Source organism: Paramormyrops kingsleyae, chromosome 15, assembly GCF_048594095.1.
Source record: "Paramormyrops kingsleyae isolate MSU_618 chromosome 15, PKINGS_0.4, whole genome shotgun sequence".
Classification (NCBI taxonomy): Eukaryota; Metazoa; Chordata; class Actinopteri; order Osteoglossiformes; family Mormyridae; genus Paramormyrops; species Paramormyrops kingsleyae.
In genome coordinates this window covers 27,907,113-27,930,565 of record NC_132811.1, presented here as the reverse complement: position 1 = coordinate 27,930,565, position 23,453 = coordinate 27,907,113, and the positions used below count along the sequence as shown (strand labels likewise).

At 40.0% G+C, this 23,453-nt stretch overlaps 1 protein-coding gene across 1 annotated transcript; it reads right to left on the bottom strand.

Moving 5' to 3' along the window:
• Window positions 1–14,854: 14,854 nt before the first annotated feature.
• Window positions 14,855–21,917, bottom strand: LOC111842965 (uncharacterized). The gene is made up of 5 exons (XM_072699908.1): window positions 21,868–21,917; window positions 18,020–19,057; window positions 17,770–17,925; window positions 16,273–16,362; window positions 14,855–15,489 (listed from the first exon to the last, which is right to left on the bottom strand). The coding sequence occupies exons 2-5, from the start codon at window positions 19,040–19,042 to the stop codon at window positions 15,172–15,174; spliced, it is 1,587 nt and encodes a 528-aa protein (XP_072556009.1). The 5' UTR covers window positions 19,043–19,057; window positions 21,868–21,917; the 3' UTR covers window positions 14,855–15,171.
• Between the last annotated feature and the right edge of the window lie 1,536 nt (window positions 21,918–23,453).

The window sequence follows — 23,453 nt, the reverse complement described above, 5'->3', positions numbered from 1 at the left end:
AGATATCCTGCAGGAGTAATAAGCTGGCCGAAGGAAGAAATACAGACCACAGATGTTAAGACATTCTAACCATGCATGGAGGCTTCCATCCCAAATCCAGTACCCTGAGACTGTACACTAGCCGTAAGGAAGGAGGCCGAGGACTAGTGAGCATGACAGCCACTGTCCAGGATGAACAGATAACTGATAACTGAAGTGGCTGATATCAAGAAATCCTACCAATGGCTAGAACGAGCTGGTCTGAAGGATAGCACAGAGGCACTCATCATGGCTGCACAGGAGCAGGCCCTGAACACCAGAGCAACAGAGGCCAAAATCTACCACACCAGACAAGACCCAAGGTGTTAGAGAACAAGCGAGCCAAGATCCTGTGGGACTTCCAAATCAAAAATATATAATGTTAGGAAGGCTAACTTCAATTGTATGAGATTAAAACTAGAAACTGCGAACTGGATGGAGTTAAATAACAAAACTGTTGAAGAGGCATGGGAATTTTTTAAAAGCAAATTATTGCAAGTGCAAGAGGACTTCATACCTGTTTCCAGCAAGAATAAATCTAGGAAATTGAAACCTAGGTGGTTTACTAGGGAAATAAAGTATAAAGTAAGGAGGAAAAGGGCTTTGTTCCAGAAATGGAAAATAACTGATGATGACAGAATAAAGCAAGAGTATCTAAATCTACAGGCTGAGTTAAAAAATGACATTAGACGAGCTAAAAGGAATGTTGAAAGAAAGATCGCATTGGAGGTTAAAAGTTTCTTCCAGTATTTTAACTCTAAAAGAGCTGAAATTACTAATCTGCAGGATAGTAAGGGTCTTATAATTGAAAACGACATTGAAATAGTAAATGAGTTCAATTATAGTTTTGCACGGGTATTCACTGTTGAGGACACTAGTAACTTACCAGTTCTTATTACTAATCCAGCATCGTCTATAACTAATATATATATATAACTGAAGCTGATGTTTTGCAAAGCCGAGCTAAGCTCAAAATAAATAAATCACAGGGCCCTGATGGCATCTTACCTATAGTGTTAAAAGAGATGTGTGATATTATTTGCCGACCCTTAACTTTACTGTTTCAAAAATCCTTATCTGAAGGTGTGGTACCTTCTGATTGGAAGCATGCCAACATAACGCCCATTTTCAAAAAAGGGGATAGAAGTACCGTATTTTTCGGACCATAAGACGCACCGGACCATAAGACGCACCTAGTTGTAGGGGAGGGAAATGAAGAAAAAAAAGATTCTGAACCAAATAGTGTCCTACAATATTTTACGTCAACCATGTACAGTGAACAGTAGTCAACAGCAGCATTAAGAACCTATCTATGGATAAGATGTGCTGTTTGTAATAGGAATATTTGATGTAATATCCGCACAAAGTGTAACATCTGTTGAGGTGCAACCCAAAACCCCTGTATCCTATACTGATGTGAATCAGTCACATATACTCACCTAAAGGATTATTAGGAACACCTGTTCAATTTCTCATTAACGCAATTATCTCATCAACCAATCACATGACAGTTGCTTCAATGCATTTAGGGGTGTGGTCCTGGTCAAGACAATCTCCTGAACGCCAAACTGAATGTCAGAATGGGAAAGAAAGGTGATTTAAGCAATTTTGAGCGTGGCATGGTTGTTGGTGCCAGACTGGCCGGTCTGAGTATTTCACAATCTGCTCAGTTACTGGGATTTTCACCCACAAGCATTTCTAGGGTTTACAAAGAATGGTGTGCAAATGGAAAAACATCCATTATGCGGCAGTCCTGTGGGCGAAAATGCCTTGTTGATGCTAGAGGTCAGAGGAGAATGGGCCGACTGATTCAAGCTGATAGAAGAGCAACTTTGACTGAAATAACCACTCATTACAACCGAGGTATGCAGCAAAGCATTTGTGAAGCCACAACACGCACAACCTTGAGGCGGATGGGCTACAACATCAGAAGACCCCACCGGGTACCACTCATCTCCACTACAAATAGGAAAAAGAGGCTACAATTTGCACGAGCTCACCAAAATTGGACAGCTGAAGACTGGAAAAATGTTGCCTGGTCTGATGAGTCTCGATTTCTGTTGAGACATTCAAATGGTAGAGTCAGAATTTGGCGTAAACAGAATGAGAACATGGATCCATCATGCCTTGTTACCACTGTGCAGGCTGGTGGTGGTGGTGTAATGGTGTGGGGGATGTTTTCTTGGCACACTTTAGGCCCCTTAGTGCCAATTGGGCATCGTATAAATGCCACGGCCTACCTGAGCATTGTTTCTGACCATGTCCATCCCTTTATGACCACCATGTACCGATCCTCTGATGGCTACTTCCAGCAGGATAATGCACCATGTCACAAAGCTCGAATCATTTCAAATTGGTTTCTTGAACATGACAATGAGTTCACTGTACTAAAATGGCCCCCACAGTCACCAGATCTCAACCCAATAGAGCATCTTTGGGATGTGGTGGAACGGGAGCTTTGTGCCCTGGATGTGCATCCCACAAATCTCCATCAACTGGAAGATGCTATCCTATCAATATGGGCCAACATTTCTAAAGAATGCTTTCAGCACATTGTTGAATCAATGCCGCGTAGAATTAAGGCAGTTCTGAAGGCAAAAGGGGGTCAAACACCGTATTAGTATGGTGTTCCTAATAATCCTTTAGGTGAGTGTAGATACAATAATTAATTGTTTAATCAATTAATGCAGATGGTATGAGGTATGTACCTGTGAAGCTGGTATGGCATGTTTGGTATCAAACTGATTGTTAATCACCCCTGATTCCAAATCTGGTCAGTGATTACCATAAAAGTGGATGTATCAAAAGTTATAACAGCTTAATGAAAATCATCAGTAAAGGGAGAATCAGTCGGGCCATAAATCCCAAATGGACTGATACAGACCCCCTTCTGAAAGCCCGCCAAATGGATGGCCAGCCATTGGGCCAGGAGTCGAATTCCTGGTCATCCCTATTCATGAACTTTAGACCATAAAAATCTAGCACCTCAGAAAAAAGGTGCGCAGAGAATAACCATCAGCCCGAAGGAGAACATCAGCCCGGGAGGAGAGAAGCCCACAAGAAGCCCTCCGGTGAAGGCCCAGCTGAACAGAGAACAGCACCCAAGACAAAGCTTCACCAGGAGAGAGAATCTAAAGGGACTCCACTCCACTGCTCCAAACGCCGCGCCTTCCTGAGTGCCATCAGCTCAGCAGCTCTGCCATCAACTGCCAAGACCCCCCCCCCCCCACTCTTCAACAAAGTAAACCAACTTCCTTTCATTCTAACAACTTAAGCTGTTCTGTTTAACCTGCTATAAGACTTTAGGGTCGTGTTTCCACAAACTGTGCTTGCTTTGCAGAACAGTATTTCCCATTTAAGGTTACTCATTTAAAATCCGGTCATTGCATTTTCATAATTACATCGTTTGTTTTATTCCGTTATTTCGTGTTTGTTGTTTGTGTTAGGTGTAATGTCTGTCTTATGTTAGTTGTAGTGCTAGCTAGGAATGCATGTCTTTTACACAACTTCATCCTCCGTCATTGAGTACTCACACTAAGTTCCTGCCTCTGTGCGATCTTGCTACACGCTCTGAACCTCAAACTCGCCTGGAACATCGCGAGACTCTCTCTCATCGGCCGTGAGGGGAGCTTCGCTACCAATTGTTTACATTACCTGATGATGCAGCTGGACGAGCCTTCTAACCTAGGTTATAAGTGATATTGGTAATTAGTCAATCCCGTTTAAGTCTCACATTAACAGACTTACGGGGATACTTCAATTGAGTTTGGAGGAGCCGACCATTCGGCATAACAATTGGTTAATGATCAGCATTAAATAATACTTAATTAAACTTTAATTAATTTCAAACATATTGGTGGAGAATATTAAAATTTATTTGAGCTAATAATTCCTACAACACCAAGGTGGGTGGTATAGCAGATACTGAACTAGCAGCTCAGCAGCTACAGCGGGATCTTGATTTAATTAGTGACTGGGCCGATACCTGGCAGATGAAATTGAACATAGACAAATGTAAGGTACTCCATGTAGGGAGCAGAAATGTAAAGTACAGGTATTTTATGGGACCTACTGAAATAAAGGTAGCTGATTATGAGAAAGACTTTGGTGTGTATGTTGATGCTTCCATGTCTCATTCTCGCCAGTGCGGGGAAGCAATAAAAAAGGCCAATAGGATGTTGGGGTATATCTCCAGGTGTGTGGAGTTTAAGTCAAGGGAGGTAATGCTAAGATTATACAATTTCTTGGTGAGACCTCACATAGAATATTGTGTACAGGTTTGGTCATCATATCTTAAAAAGGACATTGCGGCCTTAGAAAAGGTGCAGTGTAGGGCCACAAGAATGATTCCTGGTCTTAGAGGAATGTCATACGAGGAAAGGTTAGTTGAGCTAAATCTGTTCAGCCTCAAGCAAAGGAGACTGAGGGACATGATCCAGGTCTATAAGATTCTAACAGGTTTGGATGCTGTTCAACCGAATAGTTATTTCAGCATTAGTTCAAATACAAGAACTCGTGGTCATAGGTGGAAATTAGCGGGAGAACATTTCAAACTGGATTTAAGGAAGCACTTCTTTACACAGCGTGTAGTCAGAGTATGGAATAGTCTTCCTGATAATATAGTGCAAGCTGAATCCTTGGGTTCCTTTAAATCAGAGCTACAGTAGATAAGATTTTAACAACTGTGAGCTAATTGTTAAGTTCTCCCCAAGCGAGCTCGATGGGCTGAATGGCCTCCTCTCGTTTGTATAGTTCATATGTTCTTATGTTCTTATCCAGACCCACAAAATGGTGATTGCGAACCAACCGGACATGGTGGTGGTGGATAAGCAACAGAGCAAAGCCTTCGTGATTGATGTAGCAATACCGAGTGATGGCAACATCAGGAAAAAGGAACACGAGGAACTAGAGAAACACCAGGGCCTCAAAGAAGAACTTGAGAGAGCCTGGAGAGTGAAGACATTGGTGGTGCCCGTAGGCATCGGGGCACTCGGGGCAGTAACCCTCAAACTGGGGGAGTGGCTGAAGCAGATCCCAGGATAAACATCAGACGTCTCACTCCAGAAAACTGCAGTACTAGGAACAGCTAAGATACTGCGCAGAACCCTCAAGCTCCCAGGCCTCTGGTAGAGGACCTGAGCTTGAAAAAGGACGAGACCACCTGCGGAGGGTGAGGAAGATCATTTTTTTTTTCTTGAATAACCTATTATTAAATAACCTGGGTTAGGTTAAATCAACCAAAGTTAATCTTTTATGAAATTTTTCTTTTATGTCCTGTTCCAGCAAAACACCAACATTCTAATGAACTGAAAGTTTGCATTTTAATGCAACTTATTCTTTTAGGTTTGAAAGGCTGCATTTATTCAAGAAGCCAATCAAGAAAAACAAGCATATTGGACCACCTGTTTCTATCTAATGGTTATTTATATAAAATATTTTGTCACCTTATTTTCAATCAAAATTATCAAAAGACAAAAGGTGACAATGAAGAAAATTTGATATTCTTAAATAAAACCATATTCAGTTACAATACAAAGCACTGCATTCACAAGGTGATATACCCTTGGTTCCCATGTCCAATACTGTCCAATAAAATTAGTAAGTGACATCCTCTAGCTAATGAAGCATTATTTTTTGTAAAACATATGCCAGTTTTCTCTTAAACAGAACACATTACATGTTTTAGCATGTTATAATTTTCAATTAAGATCGGTCATAAAACCTTTTATCTAATTTCCAGTCAAAATGATAAAAAAAAGTAACAAAATACAAGTGACAATGGAAAAAAAGTCTTAGATAACGTAAACAAACTTAAATAAAATTCAAACACAATTGCTGAGTCACTCAAACTGAATTTAGACTTCAAAGAAACTGGCAGAGCTTTCTTAAAATTTTCTTAAAACTAAGGTCAAACACTGCTCTGTTCACTGCCCTTCTCAACATTTCCTAATGCAAACACTTAACAAGATCTCAAGCATACTGGTTACTGGTCAATATCTTTCTTAAGTTCATCCAGGGAGGCTGGTATTCCAGAAGAGCGAACAAGCTTTTCGCAGTCATTTTCTCCAACAATTAAGCAAAGCTTTATAGGGGCACCCATCATTCACAGCTACTCCTGTGGAAGGGAGAGAGAGGGGGAGAAAACAGTGAAAGACCAGAGACACATATATACTCAGATTTAGAAATACCTGCTATGTAGCTTTAATGCCTTTTAGATTAGGTACTCAGGCTATTCAAACACTTTTCTTATCAGTATCAGGGCATAGGTACTCAGCTTATTATTCAGTTACACAAGGACAAGGTAAAGCTCAACTTATTCACTGTTTTGCCTCACAGTGAATACATTTTTTTAAGGTAACCACCCGGAAGAGTCCAGCCCAGTGGCGGCTGGTGAAAATTTTTCCGGGTGGGGCTAATGTGACAATATATTTCTTTGCTTAGTCCAATATAAGAATTCAAATCAACAGTCAGACGATGATTACAATTAACAGTAATGATTTAATCTCCTCCTCAAAATCACCAGTTTCACAGATAAAGTAAATGAACAAATTTCCATTGTATAATACACCATGCATGCTTAAGAGAGTATCAAATGCAATAATCAACATCAAAGGGTATGATCAGCTGGATCACCTTTCAAGCAAAGTTGCATCTCAAAGTGGTTCACACAAAGAAAAACAGTTTTAAAAATGCAATTTAACACAATAGTCTAAAACAATTAACAACTGCTATATGTCATTACTACACCCTTGTAATCAAGTTAGCAGTGTGTGAGTGAGTGGGAGAAAGATGGGTATGTTTGTGTTTCTAAGGTGAGTCTAATGTGATGACTGAGTGAAGGGATATACAGGTTTATTTGTACAGGAACTTTGCTCGTCTATCTTTCTGAGTGGCAAATTTTTCAATGACTCTGGTGTTGAAATCAGGGATGTCCCGTGTTAGTTTTTTCTCTATGGAAAGCATAGCCAGTGCGTTGAGGCGATCTTGTGCCATTGTATTCCTGAGGAAAGTTTTTAGTGTTTTTAAAGTTGAAAAGCACCTCTCTGATTCAGATGTTGTCATCGGTGTGGTGATGAGGATGTTGAGAAGACTTACAGTTTCAGTAAATGTGTCCTGAAGGTTATTCTCCATCAGAACCTGAAATAGAGCCAGTGCACCACAGCAACTCTGGAACTCCTCGTTGCTGTAAATCAGGGACAGTTCTGTTTTAAGTCTGGCCTTGTCCAGTGAGGGATAGGCTTCCACCGTGGTATCCAGCGCTGAATCTGGGAACGTCTTGTGGTGTTGTGGGAACAAGTCTCCTTGCAGCAGAGTGGCACTGACCAGGTGTTTGGTGAAGGAAAACCGCTCCTTGGCATGGCACATAATGGTGTCACATACCAGACATGATATATAAATAAAAAAATAGGTAAGAAGTAGGTTTTGACATTTTATTTATAACAAAAGGCTATAATTCTCCTTTCCTTTCCTGTATACCTATAATTGTGTAATGAGCCAATATGGCTTACACTATATATTCATATAATAACATGACAATGTATATTTCAGTCAGTAGCACTATTGTGGCCAATGTGGTGATAAGTTGTTGTGCCTTCTATCCATTTGTCAGCAGGTGCAAGTATTTACCTCCAATGCCAAATGGTGTTGCCTGTCTTCTCCCAATGTCCTCAGTTTCTTTGTGGGTGGCTCCTGTTCAGGTCCCTGGTACTCCTGACCCTCAACTAGAGAAGGGACAGCTTCCCTGATGATACGGAAACAATTTATAAGTTCTAAAAGTCATTTCTGAAAATTGGTTACTGTATAAGATAGATACGTACCGTATATATCTATTTATTTATTTATTTATTTATTTATCTTACTCCATCCTTATTTTATTCCATATATATATATATATATATATATATATTTATTTTTATTTTTTTTTGCTGCTGGAAATGTTAATTTCCCTGAGGGAGTCATCCCAAAGGGATCAATAAAGTTAAGTCTAAGATATATAATCCCAGGACTGTATTAAATCATAAGTCCTTGTATTTGCATATTTCAAATTCATCATAATGTTACAGATAAATTCATTGTTTTAACAAGATGAGAGATTAAACATTCTATTTTGAGTCTATTCAAAGAGAATTAACATTTGGTAACACTGTGCATACATGCATTACCTGATAGCCTGCATGTTGTCAGTGAATCTCTGGATGATTCCTGAGATGTAGACAGAATCGATGTTCCTTTTCTGCAGCTGGTTATACAGCATGTCCACATGTGGCATTATTTTGTGGAAGAGGGCCAGGAAAAAACAGAAATCATTATCTTCCAGCATTCTCACATAGCCGCCAGACTCTCTCTTCGTGGGGCCGTCAAATTCAGCTCTGTTCCGGATGATCTCAAAACACTTCACCAGATCCGCCTTGTGTTCATACACTATGTTAACAGCGCGGATGTTGAAGTTCCAGCGCGTTGCCGATGCACTTGGAAGTCGATGCGCCACCACCTCATCAAGCACTGCCGTTCTCTTGCTTGACTTGGAAAAAAACGAAGAAAATCCCCCAATATCAGAAAAAAAGTGACTGATCTGTATGGAGGACTAGACATGACATAATTATAAATAAATAAATGTGTGAATAAATAAGGAAATACTGAAATAAATAAACACATAAATACAGTTTGGCCATGAAAACTGCTAAATGGATTCCTATATTTGTTTATTAACGTATTTAAATGTTTATGAATTTCCACATTTCGTCATTTATTTATTTATGTATTTCCACATTTCTACATTCATTTATTTCTGCATTTCTGTCTCTGTATGTTAATAAGGTGGGCGGTCCCAAAAGCATGATTGGTTAAAAGTCGAGGCATTACTAATTGAGTCGCAAGGAAGCTCGACTTTTAACCAATCATGCTTTTGGGACCGCCCACCTTATTAACATACAGAGACAGAAATGCAGAAATAAATGAATGTAGAAATGTGGAAATACAGTAATAAATAAATGACGAAATGTGGAAATACATAAATAAATAAATGACGAAATGTGGAAATTCATAAATATTTAAATACGTTAATAAACAAATATAGGAATCCATTTAGCAGATTTCATGGCCAAACTGTATTTATGTATTTATTTATTTCAGTATTTCCTTATTTATTCACACATTTATTTATTTATAATTATGTCATGTCTAGTCCTCCATAGATCTGTGGGATGTGGGATGTTGCTTGTTGCATTACAAGGTTTAACTGGTGGGCATAACAGTGAACATAGTAAGCATTTACATAGGTGTCCTGGACCTTAAGTTGAACTCCTCCAGTGGCACCCCTCATCACTGATGCCCCATCATAGGCCTGAGCGATGAGCTTCTTTTCTTGTCCCTCGGGAAGGATGGTGCGCAGCCTTTCCAATAAGGCACCAGCAATTGCATCCGCGTTTGCAACGGAGAGCTTAATAAACTCAAAAAAATGCTCCTGGACATTATGGGTGCTGTCAATGTATCTTAGTACCAGGACTAACTGGCAGTGTGTGGAAATGTCAGTAGTTTCATCAGCTTGGATGGCTAAAAAGTCAGCTGTTTTTACTTCATCCAAGATTTTTTCTCTCAGAACTGCCAGCATACAGTCCAGTAACTCATTTTGTACCGTCTTTGAGGTGCCTCTAAAAACAGTTGCATTTTCAAGGTGATCGTTCAAGTCCCAGTCAATGGATGCCATCAAGTCGACTAAACCTCTGAAAATTCCGGGGTTTTCAGAAGTGTCCCTTTCATCATGTCCCCGCAATGCAAGTTCAAAAGCACCACAAAACTTAATACAGTCAATGAGTTTAGATAAAATATGACGATTCTTATCAACCTCTTCATTGTGCCTTCTTACCGCGACGCGGTGTCCTTCATCCAGCTGCGCTGCTATGCTAATTTTTCCTAGCACAGCTAGCTTGATGCAATTTTCCATATGAAATTTTGATCGTTCATGCTTTTTTATGCGTTCGGAGAAGTGCTTCAAGTCGGTTTGTCCTGACTGTGTCCACGTTGAATCACATTTTTCGCTTTTAAAAAGAATGCAGGGGAAACAGAAAAGTGCATTGGCTATTCCACAGCCCGTCAGCCACGACTTGCGCTCGAACCAACTCCTGCAAAAACTCCGGTTGTAGACCTTATTTTTCTCCTTGGTCTGCTGGTTAATGATAAGGTCAGGCTTGTCAGGTCCCAACTCCTTAACCCGGATTTTCTCCTCCATCAGCCTTCTTGTAAACGGGTATATTAATAAGGATCTCACTGAATTTGGTGGAAACTGCTCTTCGCTCGTTAAGTTCGCCATCATTACTCTGATTGACCGCGCCTCAAAAGAAAAAAGAAACTTAAATCTCGCGGAATTTTCTGCTGCTTGGGGCAGAATTTTCAGCGCCCCAAGACCATAAAATTCTGAGAGACTGATTGGCCGCATATTTATTAATTTACCCTAGCAACAGTACATGACGGGCTATTTGCCTGGACTCAGGGGCGCTTTTTCTCAGCGCCCCATGACAGAAACTCATTGGTGAATGAATGTCACTAGGTGGGAAATGTTGTATATGTTATTCATACCGCATGTAGGCACATACTGGTGGGTAAACCGAATTTAAAAACTTAATTTGTAAAAATATATTTTAAATTTTTAGCCCCTCTTATCAGGGAGGGCGGTGCCCCAGCGCCCCCTAGGGCCGGCCGCCACTGATCCAACCTTATAAACAGCAAGAGGATGTGGGTCTCCATTCATTGTGAGAAATCTTCTCTTGTAGAAATCAGTTCAAATGCCTGAAAATGCTCATGATACCACAACATCATTTTTTACATTAAAAGTCAATTAATCTTTAATCATGCACATTTGTGTAATTTCTAACATACAAAATCTGCAAAAATGTTCACTAGAAAAGCTTTCTACAAAGCTACCCATAGAATGTGTAGCAAAATTATCAGTGGCATTACACTGTACTGTTCCCTTAATAAATGTCCCCAAATGCTGTAAAAACACCCAACTTTTTTCTAAATTGATAAGATCTTGCAAATAGATAAGATTTTCTTGTAACCATAAGTCTTAACATCTTGTTTTACACAACAAAGCAAGATAAATTGAGAATAGTTTTGACTGAAAATGTGATGATATGTTACATTAAATCCAGTAGACTGCACATAACTCGTGCTTTTTCTGGGAAGTTCCAAGAGGGTTGCATATTTCATCTACATATATGCAAATGAATTCTCTCAATTGATCTGCGAATAATTAATTTTAAAATGCTGAACATCTTGATTTGATCTGTACACACAGTAATTTCCTATCTCTTAGCATTGAGCATTATGACTTTCCACTAGTTTGTCAAGCAAATCTTTTTGACTGAGAAGTTGTTGCAAAGACATCAACAAGGGAACATACTGATAGGTGCTCTTCCCCTGGGTGTCAAGTACACTGTATTGCCAATAGTATTGGGGCATCCTCCAAATCATTGAATGCAGGTGTTCCAATCACTTCCATAGCCACAGGTGTATAAAATTAAGCACCTAGGCATGCAGACTGCTTCTACAAACACCTGCGAAAGAATGGGTCACTCTCAGAAGCCATGGTACCATGATAAGTACCATGATAGGATGCCACTTGTGCAATAAGTCCATTTGTGAAATTTTCTCACTACTAAATATTCCATGGTCAAATGTTAGTGGTATTATAACAAAGTGGAAGCAATTGGGAACAAGAGCAACTCAGCCACGAAGTGGTAGGCTATGTAAAATCACAGAGCAGGGGCAAAGCATGCTGAGGCGCAGTGTATCTCAAGAACAGTGCATGGAGAACTTCATGAAATGGGTTTCCATGGCTGAGCAGCTGCATCCAAGCCTTCCATCACCAAGTGCAATGAAAAGCATCAGATGCAGTGGTATAAAGCACATCACCACTGGAATCTAGAGCAGTGGATATGTGTTCTCTGGAGTGACGAATCATGCTTCTCTGTCTGTCAATTTGATGGATGAGTCTAGGTTTGGCGGTTGCCAGGAGAATGGTACTTGTCTGACTGCCTTGTGCCAAGTTTAAAGTTTGGTGGAGGGGGGATTATAGTATGGGGTTGTTTTTTAGGGGTTAGACTTGATCCCTTAGTTTCAGTGAAAGGAACTCTTAATGCTGCAGTATTCAAAGCCATTTTGGACAATTTCATGCTCCCAGCTTTATGGGAACAGTTTGGGGGTGGCCCCTTCCTGTACCCAACATGACTGCGTACCACTGCACAAAGCAAAGTCCATAAGGACAAGGATCAGCAAGTCTGGTGTGGAGGAAATTGACTGGCCTGCACAGAGCCCTGACCTCAACCCAATAGAACATCTTTGGGATGAATTAGAGTGTAGACTGCGAGCCAGGCCTTCTCATGCAACATCAGTGCCTGACGTCACAAATGCTCTCCTGGAAGAATGGTCAAAAATTCCCATAAACACATTCCTAAACCTTGTGGATGACCTTCCTAGAAGAGCTGAAGCTGTTTTAGCTGTAAAGGGTGGGCCAACTCCATATTAAAGCCTATGTATTAAGAATGGGATGTCATTAAAGTCCATGTGTAGGTAGGTGCCCCAATATTTTTTGCAATATAATGTATGTATTCCACAGAATCTACTTTGCAAAATTCTGTCTATAATACCGGTTCCATATAAACAGAGAAGTCAATGAACTACGACTTGCAACTGCCCTAAGAAAAGGGTTTGTGTCACATAATGTAGTGGTGAGCTCTCTAATAACAGGCTTATCAACCTGCAGGTTGTGAATGTTGAATGTTTCACTAATGACACTTTCCGAAATGGGCTGAGATGCGGATACCAGCAAGAAATGCAACTCTCATAACGCATCCACAGTTGTACTTAGTAAGACTTTTCCATCTGCAACAAAATAGAAGCCAAATTCTCTGGCACTCTTGCTGACACATCAGCACCAGAATCATCTTCAACATTGTCTAATTCTTTTGCTGAAACTGAATTCGCAGAACTTTTAAGAAATTCTTCTGATCTCTCTGCTTGTACTATGTCAACTCTAAAATCTGGAAAGGAGAACTTGCTATGTTTTCTGTTTTCGTGAGTCTGGAAAGTGGCATACATATTTGTCTTATATGAACAGTCCTTAAATATACAACTAACCGTTTCATGGTTCCTCACATGGTTATATACACTCACCTAAAGGATTATTAGGAACACCTGTTCAATTTCTCATTAATGCAATTATCTAATCAACCAATCACATGGCAGTTGCTTCAATGCATTTAGGGTTGTGGTCCTGGTCAAGACAATCTCCTGAACTCCAAACTGAATGTCAGAATGGGAAAGAAAGGTGATTTAAGCAATTTTGAGCGTGGCATGGTTGTTGGTGCCAGACGGGCCGGTCTGAGTATTTCACAATCTGCTCAGTTACTGGGATTTTCACGCACAACCATTTCTAGGGTTTACAAAGAATGGTGTGCAAAGGGAAAAACATCCAGTATGCGGCAGTCCTGTGGGCGAAAATGCCTTGTTGATGCTAGAGGTCAGAGGAGAATGGGCCGACTGATTCAAGCTGATAGAAGAGCAACTTTGACTGAAATAACCACTTGTTACAACCGAGGTATGCAGCAAAGCATTTGTGAAGCCACAACACGCACAACCTTGAGGCGGATGGGCTACAACAGCAGAAGGCCCCGCCGGGTACCACTCATCTCCACTACAAATAGGAAAAAGAGGCTACAATTTGCACGAGCTCACCAAAATTGGACAGTTGAAGACTGGAAAAATGTTGCCTGGATTGATGAGTCTCGATTTCTGTTGAGACATTCAAATGGTAGAGTCAGAATTTGGCATAAACAGAATGAGAACATGGATCCATCATGCCTTGTTACCACTGTGCAGGCTGGTGGTGGTGGTGTAATGGTGTGGGGGATGTTTTCTTGGCAAACTTTAGGCCCCTTAGTGCCAATTGGGCATCGTTTAAATGCCACGGCCTACACTGAAAAAAAATTGGAGTGACATTTACTTAAAAAAAGCTAGGCAACTTTTTCCACACAGAAAGTGCTTGTAATCTTTACTCGGGCTATTTCTAAGTAATATTTACTTACTAGAACCACTTATTTTTTATGTAAAATACACAAGTCAATTGCACTGGCAATACTCATCTATAGATTGTAATTTTCACTCAGATTACCATTGCATCCAATTACAAAACCCAAGTGAACATTGCTGATATTTCTTTGTGTTTCTTACTCATCTATTCTTTGTTATATTCTATGTAATTATTAAGTAATATTTATTATGAATGTACTAGTTAATATTAATCGAATTAAGTAAATATTTTTATTATTCTATTAAATAATAATTCAATATTTTCCAAAACAAATATTTGCAGCTTAAGGGACACTTTTATTTCACAGTTGAAATGGCATAGATATATTTAAAATATCTACATAACATTATAACCACAAAAACATGGCCATCGAACTTCTTGCTCGCAAATTTCAAAACAGAGCATACATACATATACATAGAGTCCATACATCAAGGGAGTTCAGAGACCATTATAAAGCTCAAAAGTAAAGCAGTATAGAATTTGAAAAATTAAATGTGGAATAACAAAGCACCAACTGACTTTAGGACTGATATTCCAGCATACAAAGGAATACAGTGTTAAGAGTTGACTTTTCCCTTCCAATTCTGTAATTCCATCAATTGGGCTCTATTACAAACAAGTTTCAACCAATCAGATAGCTGGCCTTAGCATGGGGGGAAAAAAATGCTATTCAAAAACTCAGTGTGCACTGTCCCCTTTCTTCTAATCAACTCTCAGAACAGTAAAGAATACATACATCAACTCTGTCCATTAACAGTTGCAATCACTACCTTTGCAGACATTCTCAGAACGTTCAGGACAGAAAGAACTTATATAAAACTGAGCAACACTTGAAATCACTGTCAGAAAACAGACACAAAATGCAAACAAATTGTTTGTGCTGGACAAAAGCACAAATAACACTGGCAAGTTTCTTGTGGAGAGACTGGACATTTGCTGACATTCTCAGGTGATCAGAACAAACAGAGCTTATATAAAACTGACTAACACTTGAAATCACTGACAAAATCTAAAGAGATAGTTTTTTGTGCTGGACAAAAGCACAAATAACACTGGCACACTCACACTAAAAGTTTCTTGTGGAGAGACTGGACCTTTGGTGACATTTTAAGGATGTCAAGCTCAAGAAACAGCTTCTCAAATATTTCAAACGTATATTTCAGTTTCAGTGGGTAACTTAAGTTGACGGCATAGATGACACCCATGAGCAGGAGGCAAGCGTTTGTCACACTTCCGCAGTCCTCCAGAATTTCTGTCCCCTCAATGATGACTGACACGTTCACGGGATCTTGGTTTTCCTGTGCCACATTGGGATGGATGACGATGATCTTCATCATGTGATTACTGCAGTCCTCTTTCAATGCTTCTTGGCTGACGTCCTGTGAAAACAAACAAACCACAATTAGAAATAACTAGAATAGATTCCAAGTAAAAGAAAAGGTTAAGAGAAAAAAATGTGAAAATAAAAACAAAGAGGTATACTCAATTTAGTATACTCAAATCAAACAATATTCATATGGCACTTTTCACACGTAAAGTTACAGAACGTGCTTCACAGAGGCTGACCCTGAGACAAAGAAAGTCACTTTTGGGGGCCATCCAGACTGAGAGGGGTCAACGCCCACGACCACAGGGAGTGCCGACACAGTGACCACCCTGGCCTGGGCAGACAAGAGGTTCCACACAGAGGTGCAGAGCCCTCCAGCCACCCAGGCTGGAGCTGTCCATGGGACGGCACCCGTGTTGGTAGACCAGAACTACTCCCATTGTGGAAGGTCCCCATGGGGGAAACACTGGAGTTGAAAACTGCGGGATTAAATCATTAAAATAGGTTATAAAGGTATAATCAAATTAAATACTCTTTTGCTCATAAAATAAAGTTAATAAGTGATCGTTAAATAGTCAGAAAAAAAGAGACAAAAGGCAAGTTAAAGTTTAAGGCAGATAAGATAAAGATTAAATATGATTTAAAAAATAAAGGGTAAGAGCATAAAGATTTAAGAAATCAGTTAAAAGCCTGATTAAAAATATTAATCTTGAGTCTCTTTTTAAAAACATCACAAGTGTAGAGAATCTTTGACCTTCAATATAATATCACAAATGAAGACCAGATTATAAGGCTAGACAATCATTTTAATATAGTCATGATGATCATCAGATACCTGATAGTCTTTGATCAGCTCCTCTCCACTCTCTCCAAGATACTCAACTAAGCAACGGATGATAATGTCCCTTCTGCCATCAACATGATGCTATTAAACACAAAAAGAAAATTTATTGCAGAAAATACATAACATAACATATGTAACATACATACATAACAGCACATACAGATGTAAACAGGAAGTTACCCATGGAGAATGTAAGCCTGCAACTGCATTCTAAAGTTGTGAAGTGTACAACTTAACATGAATTTCTCAACGATGTGTGTTGAGACAAGAGTCACTGTCTAGTGCATGTCATAATCTGTGGGCCTAGAAACTGTCTCTGCCCAGTGAGGGAATTTTTCTGCCTCATCACTGGACATGCAAATGAATTTTTCGCAACATAACAGTACCTCCTATCACAAAATGAACCAGGCAAGGACAGGAATTCACACACACAAGAGTAATATTTTGGGAAATGATTGTATTGGAGTCTATGGGCAGTAGGAAGGGATCTCGCTGCACTCAGAGGGTCACTTTGAAAATTCTGTAAATCTCTCTGCTTTTGAGCACATATTAAGGGAGAGATGACAGGTTTGTATACACTTGTGGAGAAAATCATGTGCATAAATTAATTGTGGCCACAGTGACAGGATCAGGAGAACAGTTTCAGCCAACACAGACACTGATCAGATTAAAGGACAAGTTCGGTATTTTACACTTAAAGCCCTGTTTTCAGATTGTTTATGATGAAATAGAACGATTTTGATTAAAATTTGGACACATGCTGCTGGCCCAAGCTTTTTCGGTTTCTGTGGTAGCACACCCCCACCTCCACAATGGCTGCATAGGTGCACTGGAACAATCCTTCCTAAAATGCATTAAACTTTCGTTTACAAAGACGTGAAACTCACCGAGTGGTTAGGAGTGTTCACTGATATGTTCACACAAAAATCGCTGCAAAAGATACTTTCCAACAGGTTTTATCGTAGTTTTTGTCCAACTCCATTGACTTGTATTAGATGTGCTGTGATGTACGGTATTAGTCCGCCACTATTCTATTCTATTATTCAAGCTCTCAGCGGAAGAATGTACGGGTGTGAGGCGTTTGGAAAAATAGGTCCACAGTTTTACAACGAATGGTAAAACACCTGTTGGAAAGCATCTTTTGCAGCGATTTTTGTGTGAACATATCAGTGAACACCCCTGACCACTCGGTGAGTTTCACGTCTTTGTAAACGAAAGTTTAATGCGTTTTAGGAAGGATTGTTCCAGTGCACCTATGCAGCCATTGTGGAGGTGGGGGTGTACTACCACAGAAACCGAAAAAGCTCGGGCCAGCAGCATGTGTTCAAATTTCAATCAAAATCGTTCGATTTCATCATAAACAATCTGAAAACAGGATTTTAAGTGTAAAATAACGAACTTGTCCTTTAAATAAGAGTGATACATCCTCAGTGTGTATGACCTCATCTCATCATTAGATTATGTAATTAAAATAATTTGAAATTTTACCTCATTCAGTGAGTCCAACAGTGGTTTTATTTTGGTCCCTGCAGTCCCGCCCTTCCTCCGAAATATCTCCAGGAGTTTGGTGGTGTACCCGTCCAATCTGGACAAAAACATTTGCTCCAGATGAATTGTGGTTATTCGCTTAAACTCCTCTTTGATCTGAAATGAGAGATAAAAACAAAAAATCATGTCAAAGATGACTCATGAGATCTCACATACACTTAGTTGCTGCACGAACAAGAACTGGATTTACCTGATTTTCACAGAACAGAGAAGGCCATCTCTCTAAGAGGTCTTGGATTGCGGGGCAATCCTTGACAACCTCTGTTCTTCTCATAGCGAAAGACTTCTGCATTTTCTCATTAATTGCCCTCTCATTGTTCTTCTTCTTTATTTCCTTCAGCAAATCTAGTCTCTCCTTCTCTAAGGTTTCCTCAGTCTCACCAAATGGCAGTGGTGGCAGATAGTTGACTCCAGCTTTTTTTGCCCTTTTAAAGCCTTTAAGTGAACCCTCTTCATTGGAGCATCGTCTCTTCAGTGTGTTCACCTCGAGCTCTGGAATGGCTAATTGGCGACCTCTTAACTTTGCCCTGTAGTTGCCCATTTTATACTTTATCCTCTGTTGCCAACCATATAGGCCATTAAAAGACCCTGGCTCTTTGAGGCATGGGTATTTTTCTACCAAGGCTTCAGCAACAGCTAAAATCTGGACACCAGTTGGATATGCTGTGAAGCCAAATATAGTCTCTGCAAGCTTCTCAAGAATGCTACTAGTTACGCTTGGGTTGTTCAAAAGTGTGCCATCATTTTCATAAGTTTGCTTTCCTGCTTCCAGTGCAAGGTCTATATCATAAGAAAAGTCTGGTATTTCAAACTTAAATGGCCATGGCTTAGACCTGTAGGATGGTCCACTCTCATCTGGGGAGGACAACAGGATTGTGTCGCATCCAGATGTGGAGGAGCTTGCTTCTGTAGATAGTGGAACTGGAGATTCGACTTCTGACATGTCCACAGTAGTGAGACTCAAGATCACTGGTTCAGTTTTTACTACTTTGAGGTTAGCTTTATCTTGTACTTCCTCAATCGAGGTCAAAGTGAAGAACTGGCCGTCGAAATCCATGTCCTGGTACATAACAGTGAATGGTCCTGTAATATCAAATGTCTCTCGAAGAACATCATTGAGGTCCTGAAGTGTGCTTGGGATGCCTGCAGGTAAAAGTAGTTTGCGGACATCATCCTCCCCAAAAATTATCCGCAGTTTCGCTGAGGGTGCCATATCAACAGGAAGAAGCTGCAACAACAGTGAAGAGAAATACACAGACATTTATTCACAAGCTTCTCTCCTCACACTTAAAAGGATAGGCAAATGTGGTGCTTCAAAGTTGTCAGGCGTCTTCCTGCAAGGGTGTATGAAGCCAAAGGATAAAAATCTTTAAGCTCTCTTTGCTCAAGTAACTGCACACTCCCTGTGTTCTCCAGCTCATAACTCCTCAGGTGTTCATTGTACCATGTATTTTGTTGTCTCACGAAAAAAGTCAGTTTGTTACAAATCACCATTATCTGTAACACTTCAGAAAAGTCAGGCAGTCCTGCAGTGGAACCACAACACAACAACATTCCCACTGCATAGTTGGTGCCTAAACTGCACACATTATTGGCAACATGCACAGCCGTAACAGCAGGGAATCTGCATTTCACCAGGTCTTTTAGATCATCCTTAAGCACATCTAAAGAGACCTCTGTTGTTTTTGTGACTGCAAGTGATGGTTTGACAGAATGTGATTGATGGTATGCAACCATGAGCTGGTGCTTATTTGCAAGGGACAGCAAAATATTCCTGAAACAACCAATGTGTCTGACCACCTTCTTGAAAAAGCTGTGTTTGGCCTCGAATCTCATTGTCCAGAGGGCAGCTAGGGGGCCAAATTCCCGAATGAGCTGAGGATAGTGCTCAAGGAAATGGTGCTTGGGAATGAGCTTATGTTGGGGGAAAACATCAAGGAATCTGCTTCGGTGTTCTGAAATGATGCTGTCAAGATAGCAAATGCTTTCTTCGGTATGGGCTCGAGACATGACAAGGTCCACAATGTCTTTCAGTGTCATCAGCATCTGCCATACAGGCTCTTGTTCGGGTACTTTTAAACCTATAATCAGAGGCAAAAGACGTAATAAGCACCAATTTTCATGTGCGTTGCCCCCTACTGATTTTCGAGTTGAAAAGTTAGCATGAATGAGATGAGGGCGATTTGTTTTATCACTCCACTTGTATGGGAAATTGCAAATGGCATCATTCAGTTCCATGAGAGAAAAATATTTTTTCTTGATCAAGTTATCAAATGCCAAAGCCAGTTCCACTGGAACAATGCCCTCCAGCAGATCATGTAAAACATCTGGAGGGTAACCAGATGTAACATGAAAATGCTCCAGTTTTTCTGACAATGAACACTGTTTTTTTACACCATAACAATGAGGGTTATCTGGACTAGACACAGCTGTCTGTACATGCAGTGTATGTTGATCTTTGGTTCTTTAATGAAAAGACCCAGATCTCACTTCATTGGACTGAAACTTGGATCGTTCCCCAACACAAAACCGGCAGACGTATGACCCTGCAAAGCTTTCGACAAATCCTGCCACAGAGTGCGCCCCCAAATTATCTGCCACCACACTGACCACAGTCCCTTTAATGGCTTTCCCTAATGCTGGAACAAAAAGACCATCTTTCTCCAAGGTTTGGATATCTGTTAACAGTGGCTCTAAAACTCGCTGGAATCCAAACTGCTTGGTGTCTTCAGCCTTACACAGAATTGCAAGGTAGATTGATGTCAATGTGGAACGTAACTGCACCGGAATGTTTCCCAACACCCAATAGACGGCTGTGACTTTGTGCTTTTTTCGAGATGTCCCAAGAGGATTACATACCTCAAAGTCATCAATGTACAGGATGAGACTCACTCTGTTCTCCTCTACAGAGAAAAACTAGTTGTTTTGATAGTGAGATCCATCACGAAATGTCTGGTACTTAAAGTCATTTTCAGTTTTTTTTTCACCTTCAAATGTGTTTTCTTGAAAAGACTTACTTAGGACCTGCACCAAGGAGGGCAATATTGGGACATACTGGAAGGTTTTGCCCTTTTTTTTGATCAAGTATGTGTTCTTCTGGTTCAACAACTGAAAAATGCTTCTTCATAAATTCTCTTCTCTTGTATGAAGTTGTGAAAGGGCCACCTGTCCCCAAGGCAGTACTTATAGGGTGTGTCTCACAAATATTTTTCACTAAATCTGAGATAATGGCTGGATCCAGATCACAATTATGGCTTTTCAAGGTGGACACCACCACATCTCTTAAAAGTGGACCAGATGCAGAGGTGGATATAAACTGAAGCTCATCTACTATTTCATCAATGCATTTGTTTGGGACATTGAACATGCTTTCCAACTTTGAAAATAGATGGCCAAATTTCTCTTTTATATCTTGAGACAACTCCTGTGGTTCCCCATCCCAAAGCTCTAAGCTCTCTTCCACACAGGTCTCATCCTGAGCAAACATGGGTTCATTAGGTTGGCTTTTTAATACTTCAGTTTTAAAATCCTCAAGGGTGTGTGACTGGTGTTTTCTGTGTCTATGTGTAGCAAAGGTGGAATAAATATTTGTACTGAAGTTGCAGTTTTTGAAGACACATGCAACTGCTTCAAACTTCCTTAAGTGGTTGTTAAGATGCTCAAAATACTGCTTCTCTGAATCAAAAAAACCAGAGCAGCAAAGTAGACAAGTAAATGAAAGAGGTCCACTTTGTGTGACCATCTCCACATGGTGTCGAGACAAATGGGTCTTAAGGGCATTAAATGTTTTAAACGAGCAAGGGCAATCAGTGTGAAGACAAGGGACTGACTGGCTGCGACCACCATTTCCATGCTTTAGTCTGTAGTGTTTTAACAATCCCAACCTCTTCTCTGACTCAAAGCTACATATCTTACACATCCATCTCATGTTGTGGCACCTTAAACAGACAAATTAACCATCTCAAAATTAAACCAAACTGCCACACATAAAGAAATTATGTGACAAGTTAAACCTAATCGTTACTAATTTGATCTTACCTTGTGTCAGTCGTGGAGTTCAAATTAGCAGTCAGAAGGTCCTATGTTCTGTAAAAAATTTAAAAAAAGGTTATCTATATGCTTTTCAACTAATTTCTACTAACTCAAGGATGCACACTGATATTTCATTTTTTAAAATTTACATATCATGTCAGCTCGGTGTCGCATTTAAAACAGGTCAATATGAAGACTTGAGTGAAATCGAGTGCATGTACACGGAGGCCACACATTTGTCCGCATCAAGTACGTACATCGTTTTTTTTTTTTTTTTTTTCCTTTTTTTTCAAAATACACCTCATGGCAGCGGTGCAGCAATTATTTCAAACTGGACCGTGGTCGTTTTATTCACAAATACACATACACAATCTTAAATTCCGTGCTGAAGTTCAGGCCCTGCATATTATATATATACATATTATTATTTTATTTTATTTTTTTGTTATTTTTTTAAGACGTTAGTTAAGGCAGCAGGCGTGTGTTGTTTAGGCGGCTGTCTAAGATGTAAAGTGCTGTGGGAAATTCTGGACATACCTCCTGCCAGCAAAGTTAGTTAGCAAGTTAGCTAGCTAGCAGGAAAATACACTATTTGCTAGCGCAGCAAGCGCCGCTGCTTTCAGTGCGGAGAAACTGACTTAAGTAGGTGAGCCAACAGGAACGTACAAAGTGTGTTTCGCTTAAAACTTACCTTCATGGTTCCATATTCACTTCTTCCCGTTTCCGTCAACAAGTCTGCCAACCGTCGAAATGTGGACCATGGTACATGTCTGAGAAAGACCGCTCAAATGTGGGGAGGGGCTTTGACGTCATGCTCCGAATGCAGAGAAGGTTGCCAGATTCACTGATGTCACTCCATTACATTTTACTTGGAAATATCAACTAATTAAGCCAATGAACTGGTTTAGTGAATATTACTTGGATCGAATGATTCAATTTACATACAAAACTGAGGACACATAATTACAAACAATCACCAAGTAATGCACTACACGAAAAACTGCTATTTTAAAGTAATAGCACTGAATTGGTATTTTTTTGTAGAATTTATATAGATAATTGAAATAATAATTACAGGGCCAAAAAAACATTTTTTTCAGTGTACCTGAGCATTGTTTCTGACCATGTCCATCCCTTTATGACCACCATGTACCCATCCTCTGATGGCTACTTCCAGCAGGATAATGCACCATGTCACAAAGCTTGAATCATTTCAAATTGATTTCTTGAACATGACAATGAGTTCACTGTACTAAAATGGCCCCCACAGTCAACAGATCTCAACCCAATAGAGCATCTTTGGGATGTGGTGGAACGGGAGCTTCGTGCCCTGGATGTGCATCCCACAAATCTCCATCAACTGCAAGATGCTATCCTATCAATATGGGCCAACATTTCTAAAGAATGTTTTCAGCACCTAGTTGAATCAATTAGTATGGTGTTCCTAATAATCCTTTAGGTGAGTGTAAATGAGCAATATATTCATTGAAAGAAGCAATTTCACCACAAGAGCAAACATGACAGTTGGGTGGGTGTTGAACACTGCCAGGGCTATCACTGATCTCGTTTATAACTTTTATAAACACAATATC

Bases quoted from the DNA above. Each gene is read 5' to 3' on its own strand.
- LOC111842965 (XM_072699908.1), bottom strand. From the start codon at position 19,042: ATGGCACCCTCAGCGAAACTGCGGATAATTTTTGGGGAGGATGATGTC. The intron at 17,926-18,019 runs GTAAATCCAGTT...CTCTCATTTCAG, and splicing joins CTCTGTTCTGTGAAAATCAG to ATCAAAGAGGAGTTTAAGCG. The intron at 16,363-17,769 runs GTAAAATTTCAA...TGTGTTTAATAG, and splicing joins TGTTGGACTCACTGAATGAG to CATCATGTTGATGGCAGAAG.